Below are 19,232 nucleotides of genomic sequence, written 5' to 3' on the forward strand. Positions count from 1 at the left end.
AAACCACATTAATGTACACACGAAGTGCACATATATGTAGGACTCATGTAAAATCAACAATGCAGTTAGATATATACTGGAACAAAAAGCAATAGAAGCATACAGGATAATTGGCACTTGTGCCACTAGGTGGTGCTGTTGTGTGTGCCAGTTTGCGCCTACAGCCCCTCCGGCCACCACCTATCATTCATTCATTCACCAGTGTGAGCGGCACCGGGGGCAAGGGTGAAGTGTCCTGCCCAAGGACACAACGGCAGCGATTTGGATGTTAAGAGGTGGGGAGCGAACCTGCAACCCTCAGGTTTCTGGCACGGCCGCTCTACCCACTACGCCATACCACCCCGAATAATATACAGAAACCACACCAAAATCACATAGAAAGCATAGACCAAAAGAGAAATATTAAAACTTATTTTATTTAATTACTTCGTTTTTGAACATCTTCATGGTTAAGGCTTTTATTCCCCCTGGTGGCAAGGTGAGGCACTGCCTCACTTGCCTCCCCTGACAGCACGTCACTGTCATGCACGGTTCATTTTGTGCACCAGTAAAAAAACATGGTAACACTTTAGTATGGGGAACATATTCACCATTAATTAGTTGCTTATTAACATGCAAATTAGTAACATATTGGCTATTAACTAGTCATTATTAAGTACTTATTAATGCCTTGGGGTGAGTTTTTCCTTGCCCTTATGTGGGCTATACCGAGGATGTCGTTGTGGCTTGTGCAGCCCTTTGAGACACTTGTGATTTAGGGCTATATAAATAAACATTGATTGATTGATTGATTGATTATTCGGCATGGCCTTATTATAACCCTAACCCTCTAACCCTCTAACCCTGGCCCTAACCAAATAACTCTAAATTAAGTCTGTGTTACTTAGAATATGTTCCCCATACTAAAGTGTTACCAAAAACATATAACTTTGTCTTGAATTTGAAAAAAAACAACATTTTATTTTTCACTAAAGAAGGGTTCGGTGAATGCGCATATGAAACTGGTGGGGTTCGGTACCTCCAACAAGGTTAAGAACCACTGGCCTAGCTTCACATATTGCATCCTGTTGCTCAAGTAGCTTAGACCAACCCTCCGATGTCATACCGTTCTGATTTTTTAATTTAAATATTGTGATTAGGTGTGTCAAATGCTTTAGTTATATCCATAAACACTGCTGCTGCACATTTTTTTTACTATCTATTAGCATTGATAATTCCCTCTGTAATTTCGATTAAAGCCATCATAGTTGAAATATTAGCTCTGTATCCAAATGGTTCTCAGCGAGTGTTCTCTGTGTGTGTATGAAACTCTGTAATATGTTATTGAACAGTTTTTCAATAATTTTAAAAAATTGTGGAAGTAGAGAAAAAGGTCTATAATTTGTAAATTGGTGTTTGTCTCGAGTCTTACAAAATTGGTGCAACTTTAGCTATTTTAATTGTGTTTGGGAATTTGCCTGTTTGAAATGACAGGTTACTAAAATACATTAATGGTCCTGAGATCTCTTCAATAACCTTTTTTATTGTTTCCATATCAATTCCATTACAATCGATTTAAGTCGAAATTTGCATTTTTTCACGATTTTAACTATTTCCTCTTGTGTCACTTTCATGAGGAACATTTAGTTGGGATTTTTATCGATGGTGTCATTATAGTCCTCATTTGAAACTGGGTCTGGTATTTTTCCCTCCAATTTTGGTTTAAAATTCACAAAGTAATTATTGAAGCTTTCAACTACCTCCTTTATCTTGTCATAATTTATGTTTCCGTCTGAGAAGTATTGTAGGTAATTCCTCTAGTGCCATTTTTAATTATGCTATTGAGAATGCCCTAAGTTGCTCTCATATTGTTTTTGTTCCTATCTAATAATTGATTTAATTGAATATACTTTTCTACATGTTCGCAGTATGTTAGTTAGTTTATTTTTATACTTTTTTTTTTTATCTTATTTTCTGCCATTACATATTTTTTTACCACTTTGTACCGGTAGTTCAGGTTCTTCATCACATACACAGCTACTCCTCCTCTGTTTTTGTTGGTTCTGTTGATATAATTTAGTTCATACATAACCTTTCAGATCAAAATCTATTCCTTTTTTATCATCAATCCATGTTTCTGTGACAGCAATCACTTAAAAGGGTTCGTTGAATTGTTTTAAAAAGTACTTTATGTTGTTGTAATTTGCATATGAACTTCCATCCATCCATTTTCTACCGCTTGTCCCGTTTGGGGTCGCTGGAGCCTATCTCAGCTGCATTTGGCCGTAAGGCGGGGTACACCCTGGACAAGTCGCCACCTCATCACAGGGCCAACACAGATAGATAGACAACATTCACACTCACATTCACACACCAGGGCCAATTTAGTGTTGCCAATCAACCTATCCCCAGGTGCATGTCTTTTGGAGGTGGGTGAAAAACGGAGTACCCGGAGGGAACCCACGCAGTCACGGGGAGATCATGCAAACTCCAGACAGAAAGATCCCAAGCGCAGGATCGAACCTAGGGCCTTCGTAATGTGAGGCAGATGCACTAAACCCTGTTCCACCGTGCTGCCGCATACAAACTTCTGCTGTTAAAATTAATATTTGACAATTTGTCATCACATTTAATGTTTCTATCATATTGTTCATCTGTAGAATAAAAACAATTATTACTGATGTGGGAGAAGAAAATGGATCTGGATTTACATCATTCTCCAAATCCTGGTTTTCATGGTCTTTGTTACATTGTAGAATCAAAACAAACAGCTAAAAAGAAAAAATAAAGCAAAACAATATAATATAACTACAAAACCCAAAACCAGTGAAGTTGGCACGTTGTGTAAATCGTAAATAAAAACAGAATACAATGATTTGCAAATCCTTTTCAACTTATATTCAAATTAATATACTGCAAAGACACAATATTTAATGTTGGAACTGAGAAACTTAATTTATTTTTGCAAATAATCATTAATTTAATTTAATGGCAGCAACACATTGCAAAAAAGTTGGCACAGGGGCATTTTTACCACTGTGTTACATGGCCTTTCCTTTTAACAACACTCAGTAAACATTTGGGAACTGATGAGACCAATTCTTGAAGCTTTTCAAGTGGAAATGTTTCCCATTCTTGCTTGATGTACAGCTTAAGTTGTTCAACAGTTTGCGGTCTCTGTTGTGGTATTTTACGCTTCATAATGCGCCACACATTTTCAATGGGAGACAGGTCTGGACTACAGGCAGGCCAGTCTAGTACCCGCACTCTTTTACTACAAAGCCACACTGTTGTAACACATGCAGAATGTGGCTCGGCATTGTCTTGCTGAAATAAGCAGGGGCGTCCATGAAAAAGACGACGTTGCTTGGATGGCAACATATGTTGCTCCAAAACCTGTATGTACCTTTCAGCATTAATGGCACATCTGTGAAAGCACAGATGTGCCTTGGGCACTAACTAATACACCCCCATACCATCACAGATGCTGGCTTTTGAGCTTTGCGACTATAACAATCTGGATGGTTTTCTTTTCCTCATGGGTCCGGAGGACACGGCGCCCACAGTTTCCAAAAACAATTTGAAATGTGGACTTGTCAGACAACAGAAACAATTTTACACTTTGCATCAGTCCATCTAAGATGAGGTCGGGCCCAGCAAAGCCGGCGGCGTTTCTGGGTGTTGTTGATTAATGGCTTTCGATTTGCATAGTAGAGTTTTAACTTGTACTTACAGATGTAGCGACAAACTGGAGTTACTGACAGTGGTTTCAAGTGTTCCTGAGCCCATGTGGTGATATCCTTTACACACGGATGTCGCTTTTTGATGCAGTACCGCCTGAGGGATCGTAGGTCACGGGCATTGTCGCTTACGTGCAGTGATTTCTCCAGATTCTCTGAACATTTTGATGATATTACGGACAGTAGATGGTGAAATCCTTAAATTCCTTGCAATAGCTCGATGAGAAATGTTGTTCTTAAACTTTTCAACACTTTGCTCACACATTTGTTCACAAAGTTGTGACCCTCGCCCCATCCTTGTTTGTGAATGACTGAGCATTTTATGGTAGCTGCTTTGATACCCAATCATGGCACCCACCTGTTCCCAATTAGCATGTTCACCGGTGGGATGTTCCAAATAAGTGTTTGATGAGCATTCCTCAACTTTCTCAGTCTTTTTTGCCACTTGTGCCAGCTTTTTTAAAACATTTTACAGGCATCAAATTCCAAATGAGCTAATATTTGCAAAAAATAACTATGTTTACCAGTTCGAACATTAAGTATCTTGTCTTTGCAGTCTATTCAACTGAATATAGGTTGAAAAGGATTAGCAAATTATTGTATTCTGTTTTTATTTACGATTTACACAACGTGCCAACTTCACTGGTTTTGGATTTTTTATGAATTCATATTAATAACTAATAATGCCAATTTGTCACACAGATATATCTTTATATCCTAGAGCAGTGGTTCTTTACCTTATTGGAGGTACCGAACCCCACAAATGTCTTATGCGCATTCACCGAACCCTTTAGTGAAAAAATAAATAAATAAAAAATTCTAATTCAAGACAAAGTTATGTTTTTTTTACTGGTGCACAAAATGAACCGTGCATGAACATCCCCTTGTTCAAAGAACAAAACCAACACATGAACTCACAACAAATTACACATCTGCAAATCAGATGGAAAATTAGAGGTAACATTATTTGGGGATATCCATAATATGCCGATAGGGAAAAGTTTTTATTTACACGATGAGTTGGGTGTGTCTTGACCTCCGCGGCGCAGGCTCCGCCGAACCCCTGAGGCCGGCTCACCGAACCCCTAGGGTTCGATCAAACCCAGGTTAAGAACCACTGTCCTAGACCAAGGGTCTGGAACCTTTTTGGCTGAGAGAGCCATGAAAGCCAAATATTTTAAAATGTATTTCCGTGAGAGCCATATAGTATTTTTTAACACTGAATACAACTAAATGCGTGCATTTTTAAGTACGACCAACATTTTTAGAGTATAATAAGTATCTTATTCTTTTTAATAACATTGTTATTCTGAAACTAACCAATAATAAATAAAATACTTCTTACCCTTAATGCGACTTCTTGAACAGGTGCGGTAGAAAACGGATGGATGATTAAAATGCATGAGAATGATTTATATTTTGAACGTTATTTTTAACACTGTGATTACCAGCGGAATTATTAATTATTTATTGTGTTAAGCAATGTCAGCTAAGATTAATCTGAGAGCCAGATGCAGTCATCAAAAGAGCCACATCTGGCTCGAGAGCCATAGGTTCCCTACCCCTGTCCTAGAGGGACAAGCAGCAGAAAATAAACGGATGGATATATAAGCATATACCTATACAAAGTATATATATGTATATACATACAGTATATATGCTTTAGATAACTTTCTTCTTTTTTGCAAATCATATGATGTCATATGGATACTGCCCTGTACACGTCCCCAACCACACCCTTGACCACACCACCACTGCCAAAAATAAATTGCATGATTTTCTGCAATTTACTAAGAATAAAATAATCATTCATTAATGTCAAACTGTCACACTTATCTGCATCGTTGCGCTTTTTCAAATTTTTCAATTTTTTAAATTGAGGATTGCATTTTTTGGAGACTAACCTGCTAGAGGTTAGCTGGAGTGTTTAAAAAAGTTATTAATGTCACAAAAGTTAAGAAGTTTAATGTTTTGCATTTTACATACAGTACCCAAAATGAAAAGAAGCGTGACCTTATATATGAGGTACGAGCGAACCATATTGCACTGAGCCAAGTCTATTAAATTCGCTACACCTCCCTGATACCGAAGTACATGTCAAACTACTTCCATAACGTAAATGACCGCCATAACCACAACACCAGGGGGAGCTCCACAAACCACGTTAAACCCAGATTCAGATCTAACAAAGGTCTTAACCAGAGATGTCCGATAATATCGGCAGGCTTTAAAATGTAATATCGAAACTGATCGTATCGTTTTTTTATTATCGGTATCGGTTTTTATTTATTTTATTTTATTTTATTTTTTATTAAATCAACATAAAAACCGCAAGATACACTTACAATTAGTGCACCAACCCAAAAAACCTCCCTCCCCCATTTACACTCATTCACACAAAAGGGTTGTTTCTTTCTGTTATTAATATTCTGCTTCCTACATTATATATCAATATATATCAATACAGTCTGCAAGGGATACAGTCCGTAAGCACACATGGTTGTGCGTGCTGCTGGTCCACTAATAGTACTAACCTTTAAAAGTTAATTTTACTCATTTTCATTAACTACTAGTTTCTATGTAACTGTTTTTATATTGTTTTACTTTCTTTTTTATTCAAGAAAATGTTTTAAATTTATTTATATTTTTTTATTTTATTAATATTTTAAAAAAGGACCTTATCTTCACCATACCTGGTTGTCCAAATTAGGCATAATAATGTGTTAATTCCACGACTGTATATATCAGTATCGGTTGATATCGGTATCGGTTGATATCGGTATCGGTAATTAAAGTGTTGGATAATATCGGAATATCGGATATCGGCAAAAAGCCATTATCGGACATCCCTAGTCTTAACTCATTCTCCTTCTATGCCACATCAATATGGAATGCACTCCCAACAGGTGTAAAAGAAAGGGCATCTCTATCCCCCTTCAAAACCGCACTAAAAGAACACCTCCAGGCAACTACAACCCTAGCCTAACCCCCACCCCCAACTCATCCCACCTCCTCGGATTGTAAATAATCAAATGTATGTACTTGTTCTTATGCTGTCTGAGCTCACTATGGTCACCGCTCGCTGTACATATCCTACGAAGTGAGACCTACACTGTTACAATGTCCATTTCTCAGATGATATAATTGTTGATGACTGAAGTGATGATAGCAACCCAACCTAACCCCCCCCCCCACCCCGCCCCAACCCCCTCCACATCCCACCCCACGGATTGTAAATAATGTAAATAATTCAATATATATAATCTGATGATTAACTTGTGTGATGACTGTATTATGCTGATAGTATATATTTGTACCATGAATTGATTAACGTGGACCCCGACTTAAACAAGTTGAAAAACTTATTCGGGTGTTACTATTTAGTGGTAAATTGTACGGATAATGTACTGTACTGTGCAATCTACTAATAAAAGTTTCAATCAATCAATCAATCAACCAAATTGATGCTGTTCTGTCACAACCCTTCAGTAGTTTAGGCATAAGCATACCTATAAATTCAGCATGTTGACAGCATGAAAATGAGATGACACACATACAGTATATACTATCAAATATATCATATTTGAAAAAGAGGGTCCATATTGAACGAACAAGAGCAGCCTTCCCCCTTGGCCCAGTAGTGATCACATGTCGGTTTATCTGTCTTTGAAAGTGAGGAGCAGCTCCATGCTGTAACCATAATTAATATTTCATCACAGAGCATTCATTGAGGGCCTGTCGAGGATTCTGACTCTACCCCCGCCATTAGATGAGCTAACATGAATTAAAGCAGCCCGACGAGAATACTTGATGATGTTCTAATCGACATGAGAGCTGACGCTGTTTGTTCATGAAGACTCCGCCAGTTTGGCCCCAACGTAAGACAGAGACGTGACATTTACAAATTTACTCTGCACAGCAGTCAGACCACAGCAACCTTGAAAGAACCCTTTCCCTGCTGTACCTCGTATCTTCCAGGGTATTGAACCTGATTGCGGCCGACCAGCACAGTTTGAAAGATGTGCTCCAAAAAATGCTTTACCTTTCTTGGAATACTATCGTATACGCAGGGGCCCTAAGCGGAATTATTGTTAAGTTGTTTTATTTTAGCCTCGTAAGCATTTAGGGATTTATTGGCTAAAATGTCGAAAAAAGTCATATCTGAAGTAAAGTTGTCATCAAATCATCTGGAGTACAGGCATGGTTTTAGGCTCTTTTGAAAGCTACTTTTTAACTTTTTTTGTTATTTTTATAAAGTACAATTGATCGTTTAAAAGGGTTAAAGATTATCCATCTTAAAATCAGGAGCCTTGCACCAAAAATGTATCTTTTCAGGACTTGGGCTAACATCCGTAAGCCCGTACATGTCATTACTCATGACAGGGGCTCCAGAGGAAGCAGTGTGGCAATGTATGCAGCTTTTCATCTTAACTCAAAATTCCAGAAGTCAAACCAGTTTTAATTTTTAATGTATTTTTATTCGTATCAATTTTCATGAAAATACAATATTAAATATTGGTGCAGTAGACCACCCTTAGCCCTATCTGAGGCTATTAATTATTTTGAGAAACATAATGAATGGGGATAGGCTCCAGCACCCCCCACGACCCTGAGAGGGACAAGCAGTAGAAAATGGATGGATGAATGATCATTTTGGGAGATTTTATCACAACAATCTCAGCCACTCTTTAAAAAATGATAGACATTCATTGGTGCAAATTTCACCCGGTTGATAAATGAACCTACTGTAGTTGACTGGATACTCCTTAGTAACCCTAAAGGATTATCAAATCTGGTGTAATGTCTGAGTGCTTTATTGATCATTGTCTAATATATTGTGTCTGGAAAATTAAAATTATATACAAAAAAATTACATGAAATTCCATCCATCCATCCATCCATCCGTCCATCCATCCATCCATCCATCTTCTTCCGCTGATCCAAATTTGGGTCGCGGAGGCAGCAGCCTAAGCAGAATTTCCTCTACCCAGTCACTTCATCCAGCTCTTCCCGGGGATCCTGAAGCGTTCTCAGGTCAGTTGGGAGACATAGTCTCTCCACCGTGTCCTTGGTCTTCCTCGCAGCGTCCTACCGGTTGGACACGTCCTAAACACCACCCCAGTGAGGCGTTCGAGGGGCATTCTGACCAGATACCCGAACCACCTCATCTGGTTCGTCTCGATGTGGAGAAGCAGCAGCTTTAATTTGAGCTTCTCCCGAAAGACAGAGCTTCTTACCTAGGGATGATGTTCGAAACCGGTTCTCCCGATTGTTCGATAAGAAAAGAACCGATTCCATGGATTGGAATCCCTTCTTGAAAACCAGTTCCCGTTATCAAAGCCACTATACCGTATTTTCGCGACCATAGGGAGCACCGTATTAGAAGGCGCTGTGTCAGTTACGAGTGCTATTTCTGTATTTAACGCATAAATAAGGCGCAGCGTATTTTGGGGCGCAGGCATGGTTAAACATACGCTATCTTAAAACATATGCTAGCATGCATGGATGCTGTTTTAAAAAGGCAGCAGGAGCAAAGCTGAGTTCGGTTGTACTTTATTGAAGTATTTATCAATGTACCGTATTTTTCGGAGTACAAGTTGCACCGGAGTATAAGTCGCACCTGCTGAAAATGCATAATAAAGAAGGGAAAAAACATATATAAGTCGCACTGGAGCCCGGCCAAACTATGAAAAAAACTGCGACTTATAGTCCAAAAAATACGGTACTCACATTATTTTTTGATCAATCCTCATCCACAAATCCATCAAAGTCCTCATTTTCTGTGTCCAAAATGAACAGCTGGGCAAGTTCTCCATCAAACACGCCAGATTCCCTCTCCCCATTTTCAAAGTCAGTCTCGTTGCAATTAGCATAGCAATCTAGCACAACAGTAAAAGCCGACTTCTATTGCCCCGTTGTGCGTATCGATTCGCTATCGTGCTGGTCCCCTTCTTATCGGCAGTGTGCTTCACCGGGATGTCGAAAGGGAGCGGCAACTCGTCCATGTTGGTGATGTGTTTGTCGGCAATTTTTTTTATTTACAACGCACATAGCAGCACTATATGCTCACTGGGGGCGTGCCTTTAGCGTCCTCCCTCACCTGAAACCTTCGCACTTTAACAGCCGCATGCTGTCCTTAGTCACGTCCGCATGCTGTCCTCAGTCACGTCCGCTTTTCCTCCATATAAACAGCGTGCCGGCCCAGTCATATAACATCTATGGCAACCTATCTGGATTCGATAAGAGATCCGATAAGGAATCGGTTCGATAAGAGGATTCGATAATTTCTTAACGAACATCATCCCTATTCTTACACTATCTTTAAGGGAGAGCCCCAACCACCCGACGGAGGAAACTCATTTTGGCTGCTTGTACCCGTGATCTTGTCCTTTCAGACATAAGCCAAAGCTCATGACCATCGGTGGGTATAGGGACGTAGATCGACCGATAAATTGAGAGCTTTGCCTTCCGGTTTAGCTCCTTTTTCACCACGACAGATCAATGCAGGGTCCGCATTACTGCAGACGCTCCACCAATCCGCCTGTCGATCTCACGAACCACTCTTCCCTCACTCGTGAACAAGACTCTCAGGTACTTGAACTCCTCCACTTGGAGCAAGATCGCTTTACCAACCCGGAGATGGCACTCCACCCTTTTCCAAGCGAAAACCATGGACTTGAAAGTGCTGATTTTCATCCCAGTCGCTTCACACTCAGCTGCGAACTAATCCAGTGAGAGCTAAAGATCTTGGTCAGATAAAGCCAAGAGGACCACAATATACGCAAAGACCAAATCCTGCAGCCACCAAGCTGGATCCCCTCAACGTCCTGACTGTGCTTAGACATTCTGTCCATAAAAGTTGTAAAGAAAATGTGACAAAGAGCAGCCCTGGCGGAATCCAAACCTAACTGGAAACTGGGAAGCTCTGACACTGTTCAGACAGGGAGCGGACCGCCACAATCAGGGGGTCCGATACCCCATACTCTCTGAGCACTCTCCACAGGACTTCCCGAGGGACACAATCGAATGCCTTTTCTATGTCCACAAAACACATGTAGACTGGTTGGGCGAACTCTCAGACACCCCTAAGGATCCTGCCGAGAGTATAGACTTGGTCCATAGTTCCACGACCAGGATGAAAACCACACTGCTCCTTCTAAATCCAAGGTTCGAATTTCCGACTATGAAATTAGACAGTGTAAAAAAAAAATACTTTTATCTCTTCATAAGTAATCTGATCAGTATTAACTCGGACATGTTTCAGTCAATTCCTTATGTGGATGATGGCTGGGACTTCTTTTGTTATGAAGCAACTAATCTAATAGATCGGGATCGACGTGGCTCGGGTGTTAGAGTGGCTCGATCCCCACTTTGCTCCCAGTGGCACTTACCGTATTTTTCGGAGTATAAGTCGCACCGGAGTATAAGTCGCACCTGCCGAAAATGCATAGTAAAAAAGGAAAAAAACATATATAAGTCGCACTGGAGCCCTACTATGAAAAAAAACTGCGACTTATAGTCCGAAAAATACAGTACACTGGTGTATGAATGTGCAGGACTCCCTTGAAAATTTAGATTTGTAATCTAAATGGGAATAGCCTTGGTAAATAAAGGTTGCAAAAAAAACATACTCCCATAAGAAGCATCAGAGTTAAAGGCTCACATCTTCCCCAGATAAACTCCGACCTGATAAGCCCCTTCAAAGAGAGGGATATGGCATGGGCGAAATATTGCTCATTCAAGCAACGCAACCATTGGGAGGAATATAGACTTTTAAGGAACGCAATGTAAAACTAAATCAAAGAATGTTAAACCTGAATTTTTATAATGATGCATTTTTCCACGATTTATACAACCCTTGGCAGTTTTGGAGACATTTAAATAAAATTCTTAACAAAAGCAGCAAAAGCTGTATTAATCAGCTTTATATCAACAGTAATACTATCTTCAATCCCACTCTCATCTAATGCTTTTAATGAGCCCTTCTCCTTTGTTTCTCATACGTTGCATACTACCTTCTTATTCCATGGCTGAACGATGTTATTTCTTCTCTTCCGAATAGTTTTTCCTTCAGGAAAATTAAGCCTCTTGATGTGTTTAATGCCATCTGTGAGTTGAAAGCGAGTTGTAGTACTGATGCCTTAGTCTTGAAGTTAAATTTGTGAAACTTGCTGCTCACATGCTGATGTATCCTTTGGCTGATATATTATTTTTCTCTCTTTGTCCACACAACCTTTTCCCTCCGTATGAAAATATGCCGGAGTTGTTCCTCTTTTTAAAAGGTGGAGACTCAACTGGGCAGCACGGTGGAAGAGGGGTTAGTGCGTCTGCCTCACAATACGAAGGTCCTGAGTAGGCGTGAGTTCAATCCCGGGCTCGGGATCTTTCTGTGTGGAGTTTGCATGTTCTCCCCGTGACTGCGTGGGTTCCCTCCGGGTACTCCGGCTTCCTCCCACCTCCAAAGACATGCACCTGGAGATAGGTTGATTGGCAACACTAAATTGGCCCGAGTGTGTGAATGTGAGTGTGAATGTTGTCTGTCTATCTGTGTTGGCCCTGCGATGAGGTGGCGACTTGTCCAGGGTGTAGTGCCTTCCGCCCGATTGTAGCTGAGATAGGTTCCAGCGCCCCCCGCGACCCCGAAGGGAATAAGCGGTAGAAAATGGATGGATGGATGGATGGAGACTCATTTGATGCAAATAACTACAGACCAATTTCCATAATCTTTGTTATTGCAAAAGCAGTATGTTTTACCATATTTTATGGGGCACCGTCAGTGTTCCTGTTCTGTCACCTTGTAAAATGTATGTCTGCTGTTGAACGGATCTGTGTTACTTTTTAAATGCAATGAAATTAAAGTTCAATCCTAAAAAAAATTATAAATTGGAATTGAAATTGAAAAAATTAAAAGTTAAACAATTAAAAAGTTACAAAATTAATTAATTCTATCCTATCCTAGATAAATTGGAATTGAAATTGAAAAATACTTCTGTCAATTATTTATCTGGCTACTGAATGATTGCCTTATTGCTCCACACCTTTTTGGTTCTGCTTCCTGGTCTTATGGAGTAGTGTTTATTTTTATTATTTTGTTTCTAAATTTTCTCTACAGCTCTGCTTGTTGCTTTTCATTTGCACTTTGTTTTCCGCAATATTTGTAAATTTTCTAATATTTTCCTTGCAAACTTTATCTTCCAAAAAAACACTCATGTCATACAAATTGCACTGTGTTTCACTCTCATTTGCAGGTAAAGTAACTTCACACAGCTGACATGATGGTGCTTTGCTATTTATTCCAAAAACTGTGCTAGTTAGCTACCGTACTACATTGCGTTGCAGACGCTGCGTCCGTCTATATCTTAAACAAATTGAGCATTTTCCGTGAAAGTTTTTGCTTTTGGATTCTTTCGGGCACGTCAAAAATATTTTTACAATATACAATTTGTCGAGTATAGGATGAATACAGATCCTGAGTATCGGATCAAACCATCCCTAATTGTACTGAGCAAGAACGGTTTGTGGAATTTACTCAACTCATGGAAGTTTTTTTACCCAAATAGTAATTATGATTTTAATATATTTGGTGACTTAATCTGTCGGATTAAAAGAAAAGATGCTCTTTTGAGAAAGTTTCATGGGTCTGCCAAAAATATGTGTTTTACCTGAAGTACATATCCTCGTATGAAGTCCTGCAATGTCCAATCGAGTGCATTGAGGATTTGGATAACCTCTTCCTGTTTGAGGACAGAGAAAAGGCGGTCCAGAAGGATCTTGAGGCGGATGGGAATAGCTTGGGTACCATACAGCATCAAGCTGCAGATGTCAAACACCACGTTGGAATGCACAATCTCCACCTGGCTGCTCTGGTACATTTGGTGCACCTTCAGCTTGCTGAGAGCTACAACATACAGATAGATACATGTTTAAACGACTTGACATTACATTGCAAAATCATATTCACTGTTGGCCCTATTCTTTCCTTTGCGCATTACTGTTTTCTACACACTTGAAGTTATGCACATTTCTCTTGTTCGTATTCTCCCATCCAGACTGCGGCACGGCCTACCCGCCTAAAAGAGACACACACCCATAAATTGTGACTCAATGCCTGTGATTCATTTTACTCTGAGAACTTTGCCATGATGCCTTTTTTTGGCCGTGTAAAAATGGTGGAACATACATTATACCAGCACTTGTAAATGTCTTTGAAATCCGCGAAAAAGATAAACGAAAATGTCATGTACTGTTTTTGATCAAAACATTTTAAAGCTGTTGACACATTTAACTGATGAAAGGGAAGGACAAAGCAATCGGCATCTTACCATGTGCAACCCAGCCATGCTTGCAGTGTTCACACTGTCGTCGCTTCAACTTCCCAGGCTTGAAGTTGACGCAGTTGCAATTCACCAAAGTGCAACAGATAGCCTGCAAACAATTTTTGAAGATTAAAAAAATAAAATGTGTTTGACAAGTAGGAAAGGCTTTTATTCTTAGTATTTTCTGTTTATGCTTTGGGCCTGATTTGCATGTACTAAAACACAGAGATTGCGTCTCTTAAGTGAACAGAATAAGACGTGCAATCCATTCTGCATCTCGGTCTTTATTACTATAAAATGCAAATATATTACACAGCATGCGCAATGTGATTTTTCAACACTCCTCACTGTTTTGGGGACACTATTTTGCGTTTTATTTGGCACATTTGAAAAACACGTGCAAGCAAACTGACACTGTTCTACACACGGCTGTGAGAGACTAATGCTCGTGCTGCGGAGACAAACGATGGATGTGAACGTTTCAACATGTTTAGATGGTCAGATATAATAAATATTAGATACACCATTTATTCAGCAACATCTTTTTATAATTTCATAGCTGCTGGATGATTTAGGGGGCTGATTAGAACAAATTCAGTTGATGCGTTTTGGTGTCATTTAATATATATATTTTTTGAATTTCACATGAATGGATATATATTACCGACATTTATCCTTTATGATTAAAAACTTCTTGAAGTAGGCATTTTTTGCATTTTAATCACAGTCGTACAGCCTCCCTCCTATACCCCTTCAGCAGTAAAAAAAGAAAAGAAAAATAAGTGTTGTCAATTTAGATGCATCTCACGATTGCTTCTAAAATGCCCATAAAAAGTGGTACATGTCTCCTGCTTGTTTGAAAATATAGCAAAATCCCACAGGTAGGAGCATGACAACATGAATGTGCAGTAAATGAGTATAGTAATAGTAATAGTACACACTATTTTATAGATTGCACATGCTGTTTAGCGCAAGGTACATACAGCAAGTGTTTTTATTGTTCAAGTCATTTTATTGTATGCTATTTGGAGAAACTACATACATAGTTGAATATAGATATGATAGGAATAACGCCATCATTTATTCCGCCTTCTGATTTTATGTTGTTTGAAGATTAGATTCCTCATGAGCAGCAACACTTAAAATACATTACTTTTTAAATTTGACCAGGCACATTAGGTACAGTATACTTGCACAAAGTATCGGTATTGGATCGGTATTGCCAATACCAGCCTGAATTTTATTCGGTATTGAATCAGAAAGAAAATCAAGGGTATCCCACATCACTACTGCTAACTTTGTGCTACTCGGCCAATGTATTGCTGTATGCGGAGCCTGTTACTTAAACCTCAAACTCTAATACAAATGTGTTTGAAACATTATTGCCAGGAGAGGGCAGCACATATATCACCTGGAACATAACGTGTTTCTTTTCTGTAAAGCCAAATCTTAATATTAATAAAAAGATAATAGTAACTAAAGTAAATGTTTTTTTTTTCAATTTGTTTTGTTTGTGATGGCCCTAAAGTTAAATAAATTAATGTATGTGAAACACTGCATATCATTACCTCCCGAAAACTATCAAAACATTTTGGTCTTTTGTTGAGAACACACATTTCCCAGTCTTATTTTGAAAGACAGTCAAGAATAAAAAAGTGCCTGTATTCCCAGTGAAATGTTCAATGAAAATCAAATAACTGTACTCCCATTGCAACCAGGACATCTTTTTATTGAGACATTACATGTGGTTAAAGGTGCAACTTAAGTGTTTTATCAATAGTTTGAGGTCGATTTGGGAACATAATGTCGTATTGAAGATAGTCTTTTGTGGTGGACATGAGCACTTGCTACTTTTTCATGTCATAAGAACCAGTGCCCTTTGCCGTGAACGTCTGTGTTTTGCATATCAGATCATTTATTGTAAACCTGACAAAAGAAATTGACCCCCCAAAAATGTCCACTGCAGAGAACGCAGGCTCTCAAGAGGATTTGACAGCAGAGAAGAGTATTCACTTCTGATACTGTTGTTGCTATTGCATTTAGGAAAATATATTTTCTGACAACAAAAAACTATTGTGGTATATTGTATTCATTTATTTTGCTGCTTAAATAATGTGCTGACCTTTTTTTACAAAGTCATTTTGTGGTCCTATTTTACTTTTCTACTGCCTGAATTCATGGCTAAAGTAACACGAGGACATACTTGGACCAGCAAATGCATCAAAACCAATCAATGCCAGACACACATAGACACACAAAGGTAAGCTGAGTTGAGAGGGTTGAAGTGTTGAGCTTGTCTGCTAATGGGTCTTTTCATACAGAACAGGAACAGAAAGTCTAGGACACACAGACGTCAAAGTAAGGAATTGTATGTTTTTGTGGTTCGCTGCTGACCTGGCAAGAACCTGACAGAGTGCTCAAGAACACTGATACAATAAAAATGTATGCGCTTGTTTGCCCTGTCTCACTCAAATTAAAAAAAAGAAAACATTTAGTGTACAGAAAGTGAAGGAAAAGCATCTGAGATTTATGATCAAAGCTGGTGTTGTTAGTGCTTCATGTTGTAGAGCTCACTCTCTGCATCTATAATGTATGATCAGTGGGCTTTGGATACTCCAGCAGCATGCTGAGCTCCTCTGCTGGACCTCGCTCTGTCTGCACTGCTTGGTGAATGGGGTGGGGTCCTTCACCCCCTTCTTTCGTGGGATACTTTGCTCTGCACCGAGAGCCGTGCTTGTCCTCCATGTCTTCATCCACGTGATTTCACTTTATACCACTCAGGCTCTTCTTATAAAGCAACATTACATATTTATTGAATACATTTTTCAATATGAATTTAAACTACCTTTAACAGTAGAAAAATAGCATTTGTTGTTCTCCCCTGCTTTCTGAAATTTACCATGAAATACAGTATAACCAATTAAATACTTCAATGTTTAGTTTTTTTTTTCAAGTTAAACGGTCCACAGGAAGTTGCATCATTCACTATAGGTCATGAGAAGAACAAAAGTAAGTTCACCTATTCATCTTTCTGCATATTCCATTTTACTTAAACTTTGAGTGGGAGTTAAAATCCAAGCATAGTTACGTAGCTACATTCTATTTTTAAGTGATTTAATTTAAAATGATATATATTTTTTTGTTGAATCACTGTAACGTGTCAACATGCTATTAGCATAAATGCCATGAGGCTATACTTTATGCTTTTGCCATATATTCTGTTCACTCTTGTTCATACTTGCCAACCCTCCCGAATTTCAGTGCTTATCCCAAAAATCTCCCGGGACAACCATTCTCCCGAAAATCTCCCGATTTACAGCCGGACAACTATATTGGGGGTGTGCCTTAAAAGCATTGCCTTTAGCGTCGTCTCTCACCTGAAAAGGAGAATATTATATATGTCTCCGTTATCCATAGGTTTATCTATAACCCATAAGTAGGCAGGCACGGAGCTATTTCTCAGCGTGTGTTTATACCAGCCAGCACGTTAATACACTGACACACAACATCCGGATTCCCATCATGCATTGCTTCAAAACTACGGCAAGTTATAATATCCAAAATTTCCAGCCGGACAAACAATATTGGGGGCGTGCCTTAAAGGCGCTTCCTTTAGCGTCCTCTCACCTGAAAAGGAGACTATTATATATGCCTCCGTTATCCATAGGTTTATCTATAACCCATAACACGGTGGCCGAATGGATATAGTCACTCATGAACGGTCAGAGAAGCACAAGGCGGCGGCAACGCAGTATTATGGGCCACCTTGCAAGAAACATTCCGTTCTCATTTGCGGATGTTTTCAACAAATCCGCGAAGGATATGTTCAGAGATCGCTCGCCAGTACTCAAATGGCAGAACAAAGGCTACTCAAATAGTGAAAGGTAAGTGTTATTTTTTTTTTTTAAGTAAGCAGCAAGTACAGTACAGTTAGTAGAACAACTGTGTTTTCATTACTGTTTACTGTACTATATATATATGTGTGTATATATATATATATATATATATATATATATATATATAAATATAAAAAATACTTTAATTTCAGTGAATTCTAGCTATAAATATACTCCTCCCCATTAACCCCGCCCCCATCCCCTCCGACCCCGCCCACACCCCCAATCACCTGAATTCGTAGGTCTCAAGGTTGGCAAGTATGCTCTTGTTCACATTTTGCATAGTGTAAGATGTGTATAATAATATTTAAAGTTGAAAAAGACATACATTGAAGTTTATTTTGAGGGGTACAACAAGCAAATGGCACCAAAATGTCCTTAAACTGGTTTAAAGAGTGGCAAAGTAAATATAAAAGCTGTCACTAAACCATTTTGATTAGAAACATGTTTTAGGATTTTTCTGCCCAACAGTCAGAATTAAAAAAATGTTACTAACATATTTTTCCACAAATTTAAGAGTCTTTAAATACACATTAACATAGATCCAACACACAGAAGATGTTAAGTCAACAATGCACACATTCATCAACACACAGAACACTTTCAAGCAGTTAATCAGGGCCAATCACAAGCCTACGTCAAAATTCCTGTGATTAGCCAATAGCCCATTCTAAGCTTAGATAGTTTATGTTTAAGTGTTTGGATTTGAAAAATGTATCGTTTTGCAACCCGACAAAAAGAACAAAAGCAGAATTTCTATACACCACAGGTCAACAAGTTACTTTTAGGATCAGTTTAATTTAAAACAGTTTTATGCAAGATATATTTTAGGGGTCCCCACTCTCAAATAATGTAGGGGTCCTTGGTCTAGAAAACATTGAATACCCTTGGACTAATTAATAAGAGTTCAAATAGACTGAAAAAGAAGGGATTTTCTACTTTTCGTCCGACACTTTCAGAAACAAAATAAGTAGTTCAGAGGTATGACTAACAAAACACAATGTGACTATATATATATATATATATATATATATATATATATTTATATATATTTATATATATATATATATATATATATATATATATATACAATTGTGCATCTCAATTATTTTCAACCCATTCTGCGCCACGACTATTAATATTAATTTGTCTATTAAATTAATAAAATTATTATAAGTACACCTCTGCATAATATTGTATCCTTATTAACTTTAAAGACAACAACAACAAAACCGAAATATAGATCAATTTAAAATAAAACAGCTTTATTAACATTGTTGTTTAATCCGTAACAGGAAAGA

At 38.6% G+C, this 19,232-nt stretch overlaps 1 protein-coding gene across 1 annotated transcript in view; it reads right to left on the reverse strand.

The window, feature by feature from the left end:
- The window catches only part of bnc1 (basonuclin zinc finger protein 1), a 48,525-nt gene that overhangs the window by 12,891 nt on the left and 16,402 nt on the right, over positions 1-19,232 (reverse strand). The window contains exons 2-3 of the mRNA XM_061963852.2: positions 14,042-14,144; positions 13,382-13,617 (exon numbers count right to left, since the gene is read on the reverse strand). Coding sequence (XP_061819836.2) covers positions 13,382-13,617; positions 14,042-14,144 — 339 coding nt within the window. The remainder of the gene's footprint in view (positions 1-13,381; positions 13,618-14,041; positions 14,145-19,232) is intronic.

The sequence above is a fragment of the Nerophis lumbriciformis genome, linkage group LG06 (assembly GCF_033978685.3).
Source record: "Nerophis lumbriciformis linkage group LG06, RoL_Nlum_v2.1, whole genome shotgun sequence".
Lineage (NCBI taxonomy): Eukaryota > Metazoa > Chordata > Actinopteri > Syngnathiformes > Syngnathidae > Nerophis > Nerophis lumbriciformis.